Below are 12787 nucleotides of genomic sequence, written 5' to 3'. Positions count from 1 at the left end.
GAAGTTAGAAGAGGGTTCAGATACCCTGGACTTTGGCTTATGGATGGCTGTGAACCGCCATGCATGTGACAGGGGTCATTCAACAAGATCTACAACTGGGGCTGAACCAGTGAGCCATGTCTCCAGCCCCAGCAGTAACTTCTACGGAATATTATGATTTCTCTGACTTTATGCTTTTTAACATGGGGGAAAAAAGTCAAGCTTTAAATTGAGAGTACTCCGTGTTCCCTTCCTGGGTGCTGCAGTTGCACCACATAAAGTGAAGTGACCAGGGATACTATTACTGATGTGTTGTAGCATCTTGCTTTAAGAGTAACCCAGACTAATCGACAGCAATGAGAAATCAGTAGCAAAGATTTCAGGTAATCCAATTGTTTTCTTAAAAGACTACACAGAGCACATTCATTTCAAATCCAAAATCAAGTATAACTGACAAAAATGTACTTTCATGGAAAGTATCCATGACAATGTAGGGAGATGTGTACCCTTCCTTCTCAATCAGTGGTTCTCCACTATCCTAAAGCTGTGGCCCTTTAGTACAGCTCCTCGTGTTGTGCTGACCCAAACCAGTAAATTATTTTCATACTTCATAACTGTAATTTTGCCGCTGTTATGAGTTGTACTGTAAATATCTGTGTTTTCTGATGGTCTTAGGTGACCCCTGTGAACGGGGAGTTTGATCCCCAAAGGGCTCGCAACCCACAGGTTGAGAACTACTGTTTTAGATAGATAGATGAAAGATGACAGGAAGAAAAATGTATGGATCTAGAGACAGACAGATAAAATGACAAACTTATAAAACACACACACACATACTTGATTTACCTGACTCATATAAAACAAATGGTTCAGATGGGAATGGTCGGGTTTGAAAACCTTCAGGCAAATATGAAATTCACTGAATATTTCATGCACCCATAGGGCTGGCTAGGAAGACCACTTTTACACTTTCATTTTTGACAAAGTGGGCTTCCGTATATCTTTTCATCAAAATGTCAGGAATGCAAAGCCACAACAAGCAAATCTAAAGACATTCACACTGGCCTGCTATATAACATCAGATAGCACTGGCGCCCCACACTATCTTTCTAAGCCTCGGTACTATTAGTAGCTTCCCCCATTTCTTCCATCAGGAATTCCTGTGTGGGATTGTCAACACTTTTTCCACATAGCAAATTTTCCCCACCTGGGTTTTGAGATGCAGGTTCCTGGACCAGCAAGCCGCATGTGTTTATGCCCATGTTGCTTTTAGCTCTTAGGATATAGGCTTCCCGGGGTTTGGCTTTCCTTTCGCAGATCTGGAAAGCATCTTGGAAACCATTGCGAAAATTTTCATTAAAGAAGCCATAAATGATGGGATTGACACTGCTGTTGCAAAAGGCGAGCCAGTGGGCGAAAGGGTAGATGTAGATGTTGATGACACGCAGTTTACTAGGAGACAGGTCAGCATAGTCCGAGAGCATCATCAGAGTCCACAGGGGCAGCCAGGAAAGGATGAAGAGGAGGGCCACAATCAGCAGCATCTTGATGACCTTCTGTTTCTTCTTGGGTACATGCCACCGCTCCGGGCGCTGCTTGCCTGTGCAGTGTGCGGAAGTCTTGAAGAGGGAAGCCCCGATCCTTGCATACATGACAACGATGAAGGAGAGCGGAGCCAGGTAGATGGTGACAAACAGCATGGTGGTGTAGATCCTCCTCATTTCCTGGTTTGGCCAGGCCTCCCGGCACCAGTAGACTGTGCTGCTTTTGTTGTGGGAGCCGAGTCTCACACGGTAGTATTTTTCCTCTTGTATGTGTAACATTACCGCAGATGGAGTCATAATGGCGATGGCCAGGGCCCAGATGACCACAATGGTGGTAAAGGCTGTCTTGACAGTGAGCTTTGGCTTAAAGGGGTAGACAACACACCGGAATCTGCAACGAGAGGCAAGGATCAATCACTGCCTCAGTTTCCAAACCTGATGCAAACAAATGTGAGGACACCCACCTACATTTTCTTCAAAAAACACAGAAAGTTAGTACCTGTGGTAAGGAACCATGGCTTTGCAACTTATGTAACTGATAGAAGATAGGTTTTAATTCAAAGTAAATGAATGGAACAGGCCAGATACTATTAGTGAGAAAAGGATGGTAATGGCATTACATTGGAATATACTTGATATTCTATATTCATCTATATATGGCCCCTTAGAACTCTGTCGTGGATTTAGTCCAATGGCCCTGCATGAGCTGTTCCTTTAAATATGGTAAATTAAAGTATGAAGATGTGGATTTAAGAAAGGTCACAATCTTGCTTATTGCTATGCATGATTTCAACCCAAGCAGTTGGACCCAAGAGCGGTAGGTTCAGTAGACAGCCAGATCTCTTGTACTGTAGGAGACAGCTCAGCAGCAGCAATTCACGAACCAAGTCCCCCTTGGGTTCTTAATGTTCCCAATATATCATTTCTGGTGCTTGGCCATGGCATGTGTTCTGGCTAGTAGACATTAACAGGAATGCACATCAGGACCGTCTTTTTGGATGCCTCCTCTGAAAACACAGCTACCAGGTTCTGGGAAATTCGAATTGGATGAGAAGCACATCAGGCTGACCATGTTAGACACATCAGTCCCAACTTAATTCACAGAGTAACAATGCAGCCTAGGTGGTCCAGGGAGCAGGAGACTGAGAGGTGTGCTCACTCAGCCCATAGAATCACAAGAGGAATAAATTACTATCATTTCTTACACCAAAAGGTGGTTTTAGATATTTCACAATTATATGGGTCTAAGAAGCATTATTATGAAATCCAATGTAGACTCCTTTGCATCCTCTGTTTACCGTGGCAATTCAAACTCTGTTGAGGAATTTTACTACTTTTGTCATTGTGACTTTTCTTATTGTTACATGTGCATTATAATGAAGTATAATGTATGTTCTATTATACAACTTATGTTTTAATGGGTTTTTTTTTGTTTTTTGTTTTTGTTTTTGTTTTTGTTTTTTTGTCTTTGTGAGATTCTAAAGCAGATTTTATTACTTGGCAGACAGATATGCTGATAAAGAAAGTGATGGTTGAATAGACACTCCAAATCAACTTCTGTGACACACCTTCACAGAACCAATCAAGAATGAGTTGTTAAGACCCCATTGCTGAAGACACCACCTATCTTGAAAATAAGATACAAAGAAATGAAGCTGGAACTGAGCTGGAGCTTTCTCCCTTCTGGCTAGCATACCTAGTGCCAGTTGGTACTCTGCAGCCTGCCAGGGGCAGTCAAGACATAAAGGCCTTACTCAACTGTGAGCTTTATTAACCAATCTGCCAGGCAAGATGTGTTCATTGGTGAAATAGTGACACAACTGTTATAGGGGAAACCAGTTCCTCTCTGGAACTGACTCATATATTCTCCATAAGAAGGCACCCAGGCCTAGTATTGTAAACCAAGTTTAAAAAAAAAAAACCTGATTAAAATCGTCATAAGTCCAAAGGAGGCATCTATTACCATTGCTGAATGTGAAACAGTATCAAACTTCCTCCTGAATACCTTTGTTTATAACTGCAGACAAAGGCTATGCTCAGCCTTAACCAGAGAAGCCCCTCTTCAATGAAGGTTGATGGCTGCAGATAGCCACAGCTTCATGAGAAGCTGAGAAAAGTACATTAGACCTAAACAGGACATTTGTTCCATCCCCTGAATGCTCAGGAAATTAGCTATGTAGAAATGTAGACTAGCGATCCGAAAGGATGAGAGCCAGAAGACAGGAGAAGGGCACACAGAGGAAGGGGAAACAGGCTATCCAGATGAGACCTGATAGGCTGTGGTCAGATGGTGGGGGAGGAGGTCCCCTTCTGTCACAGGTCTAGGGGAGGGGAATAGGGCAGAAGAGGGAGGGAGGAGGGAATGGGAAGATACAGTGAAAGAATAACAATCAGGATATAATATGAATAATTTACAATATTTTAAAAAAATGAACAAAGAAAAGGATCACAACCAAAATCAATCTGGAAGGGAAAGGTTTCAGCTTATAATTCTCAGGCCACACTCCGTCACTGAGGGAAGTCAGGACAGGAACCCTGGAGGCAGAGGCTATGGAAGAGTGCTTGCAGTTACTGGGTAGATCAATTTTTTTCCTCAATTATCCCAGGACTACCTACTTGAGATTAGTACCACAACACAATGACATCAGTTGTTAATAAAAAAAAAAATATCCCCACAGACTTGCCTACAGGCTGATCTTATGGAGACATTTTTTTTTTCAGTTGCAGTTCCTTCCTCTCAGATGACTCTAGCTTTGTTTAAGGTTGACAAAAATACTAGAGAGGTCATACATAAAATATACAACCAAAGAGTCAATAACATGCCGAAGATCAAGGCTTCGTGCCATCCAAAGAACAAAACAACATTGCACTCGTTTGTTAACTAACCTTGTTAAATTTTCAAAAATTAAAAAGTGGCAGGAAGTACTTGATGTCCTTTGGTGTCATTGCTCTCCAGACCTGACAAATGTTATTTCCCATCCTACATCATGCTGTCTTAAACTAAACATTACAGAAGTAGCTGCAGTCCTTCCGGCAGCCATATTCACCCCTCCTCCTCTTTTCAGAGACATTCTGAAGTTACCAGTCACCCAACCTGTAGACGCCTTTCTACTTTTCCAGCACTAGTTTGCTTCCGGGGTGTTTTAGATTTCACATCATGGCACCATATTGTGTGTATCTATACAAATTGGAACATTGACTTACGCTGTCCTGCTTCATTCACTTTGCTCTCTCTACTGTTAACCACTAAAAGCAGCATAACTTACTGATTTTCATCTCATTTGCCTTCTAACATAAAGAGGGTCAATGTTTATTTTTAAATTTTTTTTCAAGTGCCATGTTAGGACTATTGCTCAAAGCAATTAAGGACGCTCAAATACCAACTAAAAGGTGAAAGTAAAAATCTCAAGCTTAAGATAGAAGTAGAAATATAGGTGATAGTATAGATTTTGTTCACTGTAGAGATTTCTAATTATTACATAGCATTCACTTGCAGGGCACCCTTGTATTTAATGTGTTTCTTAAAAGTGAGATGTCTATTCTGAACGAGCACAAACAAAAAAAACCGTGTGTCTCTTAGCAAAAAGGGATGTGGTTTATATGTCAAACATAGAGGCTCCAGCTGGCCTTGTTATATAATTATTGCAAAAAGGAAGAACAATGCATCAGTGAGTCTAAAATTTAATACCTTGGTTTATATTCCCAAGCTGTAACTGCGTAGAAAATATTAACACTTTGAAATCTGAAAAAATACATGTAATTACATGAATGACGTAATTTGTTATAACTATTTAGGGACACAATGATTTTGTAGTGGTGCTCCTTAGTTGCAGTAGTATAGGCGGGGGCCTGTAGCTATGTCAGTATATTCAGCACCTTTTAGTAGTTGTGACAAGACGTAGGAACTTGGTAACACTTTCTGGAACTTACAACTTGGAGCTGACTCACCTGTCCACGGCTATTGCCACCAAAGTGAAGACTGAGGCTGCCACTGATATTCCCTGCACCAGTCCACTGATCTTGCACATGCTGCTTCCAAATGGCCATCCTGGATCAGGAAAGGAATAGTCTTTGAGACGATTATTTCACTTCATTATACAGCAAATGTGAACAAAGAGGCAAGAAAGGCGGCCACAGAATACTGTATCCCTGTGTTTTCAGTAATTTCTCCGGACAGAGTGCTCTTCATCAGTGCAGTATCTACAACACTTACACAGTAACTATTGCATTCCAGGTAACAGGCATATTTTTTTTAATTCTGTAGTTTTTTTTTAAAACAAACTGTTCATATCTAATCTCTATTAGCTCAAATATCACAAGTGAGTGTAGTGGATATAAACACGGTTTTGCTTTGATCCCAAGTATGGGATAGGTATTGGACGTAAACATGTTTTTGTTTTAGTCCCAAATATGAGATGAAAAACAGACTTGTGAGAGAACAGGTGATGTTTACCCACTTAAAAGTCAAAGCATTTCATATCCTAGCACAGACTCTAAGATATATATATTATATATACCCAAAACAGGAGGGTGGGTTTTTTTGGGTCCTGGTATTATTTGGCTGTTCATCACTACACTTCAATATGCTCCTAGAGAGAACCACTCCAGGGAAGGCTTCAAGGCTCCGGGCTCCAGTTGCTGTTCCAGGTTCCAGCAGCAACTTTGGTGAAATTGTTAGTCAGCAGGATTGCTCCCAGGAACTAAATTCAACAAGGTCTACTTTTCCTGTTCCCGTTAATCTCTTTTCTCTGTTATCTAGGCTAGGTGGGTTGGAAGGGAGTTATAAACATTTTTTTAAAAATCCAAATAGAGTAAATTTTCAAAAGTTATAGCCTATGAGTGAGTGTATTTTAACATGTGACTCTATTTCAATTTGGCTTTTCTGTTTCACTTTGCTTTCAGAGACAAGGTCTTGCTATGTTCTTCGGGTTGGCCTCAAACTAGGATCTCCCCACTTCAGCCTCCCAGGCAGTCTAGATCATAAAATAGAGCCTTTGGAGAGGCACACTAAAACATAATGGTTCTTAATGCTAAGAAAGTCTCAAATATAAAATAAAGAAAGGACTGTATAGTAGAAAACTCAGGTAAAAATAGAACGAGCACGTTACCTGTAATCTCAGAACTACAAAATGATAGTAAAGATACAAAGAGAAAAGAAACAAAAACAGGTCAAGTAACTTAAGACAATAAAATTGAGGAACTCAAGGTGAAAGCTGAGCTAGCCCATCTCTGCCTCCCAGCATTGAGGGCTGAGCCTAGGGCCCTGCACAGGCTAGGCAAGCATGCTCACACTGAGCTACATACTTAGCCCTTGGATTTGAAAAAAAAAAAACAGATTTATTATCATTTTAAAACCATGTGTATGTATGTGTCTATGTATAGGTATATACAGGTGAGTTCCGGTGCCCACAGAGGCCAGAAAAGGGTAATAAATTCCCCGAAAGCTAGAGTTATAGGCAGTTTTACGCCAGCCAACAGTGGGTGCTGGTAACTCAGACTAGGTCAAGTGCTCTTGACCAGTATGCAATCTGTCTAGTCCCAAATCCTCGGATCTGGGTGACAGTGTCTTTATGTGCACCAGGCTGAACTTTAACTTGCAATGCTCTGGCCTGGATCTCTAAAGCGCAGATATTGTAAGTATACACCACCCACCCACCACCACCACCAAAATACCCATACAAACCTTTGAACGATAGAGAAATAAGAGGCATATGTTGAATGAAAAACAAGAAAAGGGGGCATCACGGCCTCTTACATGTGATTAACTCATCCAGAAAAAGAAGGGAAAAGACTTTGCGGAGAAAATTCTCCAGGATGAAGCACATTCATCTTCAGATTGAAAGGGGTAGTTTGTGTCCGGTGCAATACAGAAACCACAGAAGACCAACTTGCAGCCCTAATCTCACAAAATTCAGAACACTGCGGATAAAGAAAACTCAAAAAGCTTTTAGGAAGAAAAGTAAACAACTCAAGTGAAGAACAGCAAGAGTCAAATTTTTCAACAGTAACTCAAACATTTCTTAGAAGTTACAGAAGAGCCACTCCTTTAAAATTGTGAGAGAAAAAATTTCCAACCCAGAATTGCTCACATAAATAACTATATATAATCAAGTGTGAGGGAGAAACAAAGACATTTGCAGCCATGTAAGTTCTCAGAAATGTTTCATCGTGGTGTAATATTTCTTGGGAAAGAATGAAGCAGACAAAAGTTGTGATATCCAGAAAACAGAAGACCAAAGACAAAGAGGAGGTGGAGGAGGTTGAGGGGGCATCAGCAGGGAGATAGGCAAAAATCACCAAGCTGGTCCTGTCCTGAGCCAATAAAGGAGGTGAGGGGTATGGATGCATGTTTGTGTTTATGTGGTACAATGAATTACTAACACAGAATTTCTGTTTTGTGTAGTTTGAAAACAGAAAACTGCACCAGTTGCATGTTACTCAGATACGTGGTCAGCATTACCAAAGGAAGAACAAATAATTCTGCAAGTGGCTGCCTACTGGGAGACAAAGTCAAGGGGTACAGTGAAGTGATTCATGTGCAGAATGTTAAAGTAATCTTTTAACTTAGAATAATTATGGCAGGAAACTGAATGTCCTGGGAGGATGTGCGCCTTGATATAGCTGGTGCTACTGTGGATGACTTCACTATGCTGAGATGATGTCATTATTTTCCTATGTAGGTGGGGATATGAATGTCTCAAATGCTGTTCCTCAAGAAATGCAACAGTATTACACCAACACTCCAAATGAACGCTCTACTGGGATCAGAAAATACACTGCCCCTGCATCTCTACAACATAAGGTGGTACCAAAGAAGTGATGACACTGATCCAGAAGCATGAAGGGCGGGAGGTTCTCATTCTCAAACTATACATCTATTTGTTTATTATATTACATGTTTTGTTTAGAATGTTCATCTGGTGAAGATAGATACCTGGAACACTTCTGAGAACTCAATAAGTATGTGTTACTGAGTGAGTGAGTGAGTGAGTGAGTGAGTGAATGAGTGAATGAATGAATGAACAAATGAGTGACTCTGATCTGACCCTGGGTATGTGTGGAAACATCTTCCCATATCCTCTTTTTACTGCGCTCAAGCCAACATACCTGCTATGATGTTGTCCAGCAATGTGACGGGCATGCAGAATATTCCAACCAGTAAATCACTTATTGCGAGGTTAAAGATGAAGAAATTTGTGACTGTGTGCATGTGTTTGTTCCTTATTACAATAAAGCAAACTACAGTATTTCCCACCATGCACAGGAGAAAGATCAGGGAGTAGGAACCAATGAAGATCGCTGCCACTTGCGGCTGGTGAAGATAGTAGTTCACATAGGTGACGTTGGTATCTGAGTACCAACGATGCTGCATGCCATTGCCAGCCCAGGTGTGATGCCAGTGTTCTGAGGCATTTGAGTCCCATGTCTTGCTCATGGTGGACCTAAACAGAGGAGAGGTAGAAGAGAAAAGATGAATGTAACTTCTGGGTTTAAGTTTGATATGAGGAACCCTTTTTCAACATCATTCGATTTCGGTGAGCTCTCAGTAACCCATCGGTTTTACGTGAAACTGAATTATAAATATGGCATTCATAATATTAGGATTTCAACTGGAAGCATTTGAAATTACTCCATTGTGACATACACAATAGCCATTAAAGTTGATTCCCTGATATTTTATTACATTTCTGAACATAGTTTATCGGTCAAAACCCACTTGCTCTTGTAAGACAGGTGTACATTGAAAGAGCCTCTAGTTTGTCTAATAATCGAACAAGGGATTATTTTTACTGGGTGTTTTGAAGATACAGACCCACCTCTGTATTATGATTATTAGACAAACACAAAACTTAACTCCTATGTCCACTTTTAAGAGTAATGCTGAATTTAAATTGGTAGGTAAAAACTTAAGTGGATCAACTACAGAGCTGATAAGAGTAAAATTTGAGGCAAGTGTGACCTCACAATCTTTTCTGGACCTTTGCCAAGTATACTTGTATCACTGTAGAGAACAGTGTTTATCCTGTAAATATTAGAGTAAGTACTGAGTTATGTATTACATATCCGATCCTTGATTTTGAATGATATTCCTTTTGAATATTAATTACCCTAGTAACCAGCTAGTTTCACTTGCCCCCACTTAACTGGGAAACAATACTAATTTGATAGTCACACATCTGGGTAAGTTATTAGTCATCTCTCAACTGAGCTTTGTTGTAGATGACACTTCTGAATGAAGTCACTGAATGGGTAAGATACTGTTGGTCTGGTCCCTTGTTCATCCAGAGAGATGTAGCCTTTTACAGCCTTTCCTCTGGGAAAGGACGCATTAAAACGGACAGTTAAATGCACAACTAGTTAGTTAACTGCAGAACTAAAATAATGAGCCATAACAGTTTTTAAAATAGTCATTTTCTTTTAGGTTTACAAAACCCTACTGTCCTGTAAGAGTCAGATAACGGCTCAAACATCAAGAAGGCAGAACACCTGACAACTCTAAGTGGCACTGATGCCTACCTATGTGGCATGCTTCACCACAGCTCTCAATGTAGACCTTGTGCCTGCAATCCCAAGATAAAATGGCATCTGCCGGGACTCTTTATCATCTTCAGTTTCCAGAATCAATCCCTTTCTTTGCCCCAACAACTTGTCATAGCATCACTGCTCTTAAATGATGAGATGTGAACGTTGTTTCATGGTTACATTTTTTTTTTTTTTTTAGTATATAGAAAAGTAACTAGATATGAAAACAGAATTATAGACAAACTGAAATAGGAAAGATGTTTTCTTCAAGGCTTCCAAATACAAATAGCCAAAACACTAAGAGTGTAACATTTATATAATTCCTGATTGTGTCATGGTTCTTCTTGCTGTAGGTTGTTTATTGTACATATGTGGAATAATATAAATATACAAATATTTATATATAAATATATGAAAATAAAAAAACGATAAAATAAAATAATATATTTTAAGGATATTAATTTTAATAAGCATGTATTATTTTACCCTTTTATTTCTTTTTTTTTTTTTTGTAATTAGTTTAGGCTCTTCTTAGGTTTCTTTTATATTTGTAGCTGTAGCTACCTCCACCAAAAGCAAAAATCAGAAAGTCCTTTTGACTTTAGAATTCTGTATCTACACTCCAATTCCGTATCATCTTCCTTTTCCACTATTCACAGTGTTGTGAGCAATAACTGTATAGATTTAGATAAGTAACTCAAAGTCATTGTCCTTTAGTTATCTCATCTAGAAGGTAAAAGTAACAAGTATACATGCTTCATAATGTTGGCAGGCTTTTGTAAAATAATTATTGCTAAAATGTATTTTGTTTACTATATGTCAAACTTAGCAATAAGTATTTTTATATGCATTTTTACAGTAACACAGCCAAACAGTTAACTGAGGCAATAGCCACATTAACTAATTTGTCAAAGTTAGGAAGCAGTAAGGAAGCAGACTTGGAATTGTTCCTCCCAGGAACTTTCCTCTAGAATTCATGTTCTCAATCTTACACTGATGTTAGATTTCAAACCTGTGACCCAAAACCCTAACCCTGTTAATAGACAGTCAATTCCACGGGCTTGCTCTCAGGGGCCTAGCAATTGCCTCTGTCATCACCTGCCACAGCCAGGTGCACCAGGTGTGTGTTCTCTCTCACCCTGCATTCCTCTTCTCTTAACACAGGATCTCTCTCTCTCTCTCTCTCTCTCTCTCTCTCTCTCTCTCTCTCTCTCTGCCCCATCTCTCCCTTCCTCCCTCCCTCCCTCCCTCCCTCTGTCTCTCTGTCTCTCTCCTCCCTACCTTTCTGTCTCCTTGGCTGCATGGTGTTGATGAGCTCCCTAGCCCTGTTCTCTGAGCCCAGTGAACCCACCAAGAGCTGTCCCCCAATAAACCTGATTTTATACTTTTAATTCAGCTTGAATTGGATCATTTTGTCATCAGAGGAAAACCTATTAAATATAATCCACAAAACTCAATTCAGAGTATATAACAAAGACTCAGTAAATATTTTACATTATTTTCCTCCCCTCACTCTTTCTCCTCTCCTACCTTTTCTGTTTTAATGGGGTTTATTTTAACCTTATACTTGCTGTATTCAGAGATATGATACCAGAATGTAAAATATCTGCAGTGTACTTTTTATTAATATATATTTTGTTTAAAAAAAATGACTTAAAAAACTAAGTACTACTCCTTCCTTTTAAAACAATTTGGGTTGCTGAGGGGTTGGACAAGGGACAGAGTCACAAAGCTAGGCCTTTAGGGGATGTAATTCTCTGTCATCTTTCTTGGAACTGAGGGGGAACTTCCTGGCTCTTTTGTTTATTTAACAAATAAACGACATGTTGACCATGTGCTAGGCAGTGTTCTGGGAACTGGAAAGAGGACCATGAGATGATTCAGGTCTCCACCTCCAGGAGGCTAGGAATTCAGACAATGGGGCACCTGGGGCAGTTCACAGCCCTCTGTGAAAGCCAGTTTTACACCATTGCTTTCAGTTTTCTAGAGTTACAGGCTCAAATCTTGAAGAGAGAGGGGCTTTCTATCTTTGCTTCCTTTCAAAAATGGCTAATAATATTTACTAGCATGTCAGTGACTCAAATGAGCCCTCAGAGAAGAAAGGAGGCTTGGAAAATGAGGATAATTATGAAGGTAAAAAGTGAAGCTATGTAACCACAGTAGAACCGCAGAAAAGACAAATGTAAAACATACAATAAATACAGCAATGTGGAAAACTAGAGAGGCAATATAAATCGTAAGCATGTCTTCATAACCGACTAAATTAGTGGCTCCCAACCTTCTTCTCAATATGCAACTCTTTACTGCAGTCCCTCATGTTGTTGTGACCCCCAATCACAAAATTATTTCCATTGCTACTTCATAACTGTAATTTTTGCTACTGTTATGAATTTCAATGTAAACAATTTTGGAGATAAAGGTTTGCCTAAGCATGTGTCTCACAGGTTGAGAACCACTGGACTAAATAAAACTAATGTCCATGAAATGAAATAAGCATGTAAATTAAATTAGATCTCAAATGAAGTGTTTATATGCATCCCTATTAATTTTATAATGTCAATAAAGTCTTTTCCATTTTGCTTTTCATTTATGAAAAATCTGGTTTTCAAACTTTGCTACAGTGAAAAAACAAAAGTGTTATAATGAATTAAATAGATTTAAGAATGAAATCAATCAACACAGACATATATATTTGAGTAAAACTCCATTAGCAAGTCAATTCACTGTAGTTTGACATAGAA

General features: G+C 39.5%; 1 protein-coding gene across 1 annotated transcript; it reads right to left on the bottom strand.

The window, feature by feature from the left end:
- Positions 1-461: 461 nt before the first annotated feature.
- Positions 462-8961, bottom strand: Npffr2 (neuropeptide FF receptor 2). The gene is made up of 3 exons (XM_051170423.1): positions 8631-8961; positions 5472-5571; positions 462-1914 (listed from the first exon to the last, which is right to left on the bottom strand). The coding sequence occupies exons 1-3, from the start codon at positions 8956-8958 to the stop codon at positions 1089-1091; spliced, it is 1254 nt and encodes a 417-aa protein (XP_051026380.1). The 5' UTR covers positions 8959-8961; the 3' UTR covers positions 462-1088.
- Positions 8962-12787: the final 3826 nt, after the last annotated feature.

Source organism: Acomys russatus, chromosome 28 (genome assembly GCF_903995435.1).
Source record: "Acomys russatus chromosome 28, mAcoRus1.1, whole genome shotgun sequence".
Classification (NCBI taxonomy): Eukaryota; Metazoa; Chordata; class Mammalia; order Rodentia; family Muridae; genus Acomys; species Acomys russatus.
Note: the sequence above shows the minus strand (reverse complement) of the source record. Positions and strands in the feature narration are given on the sequence as shown.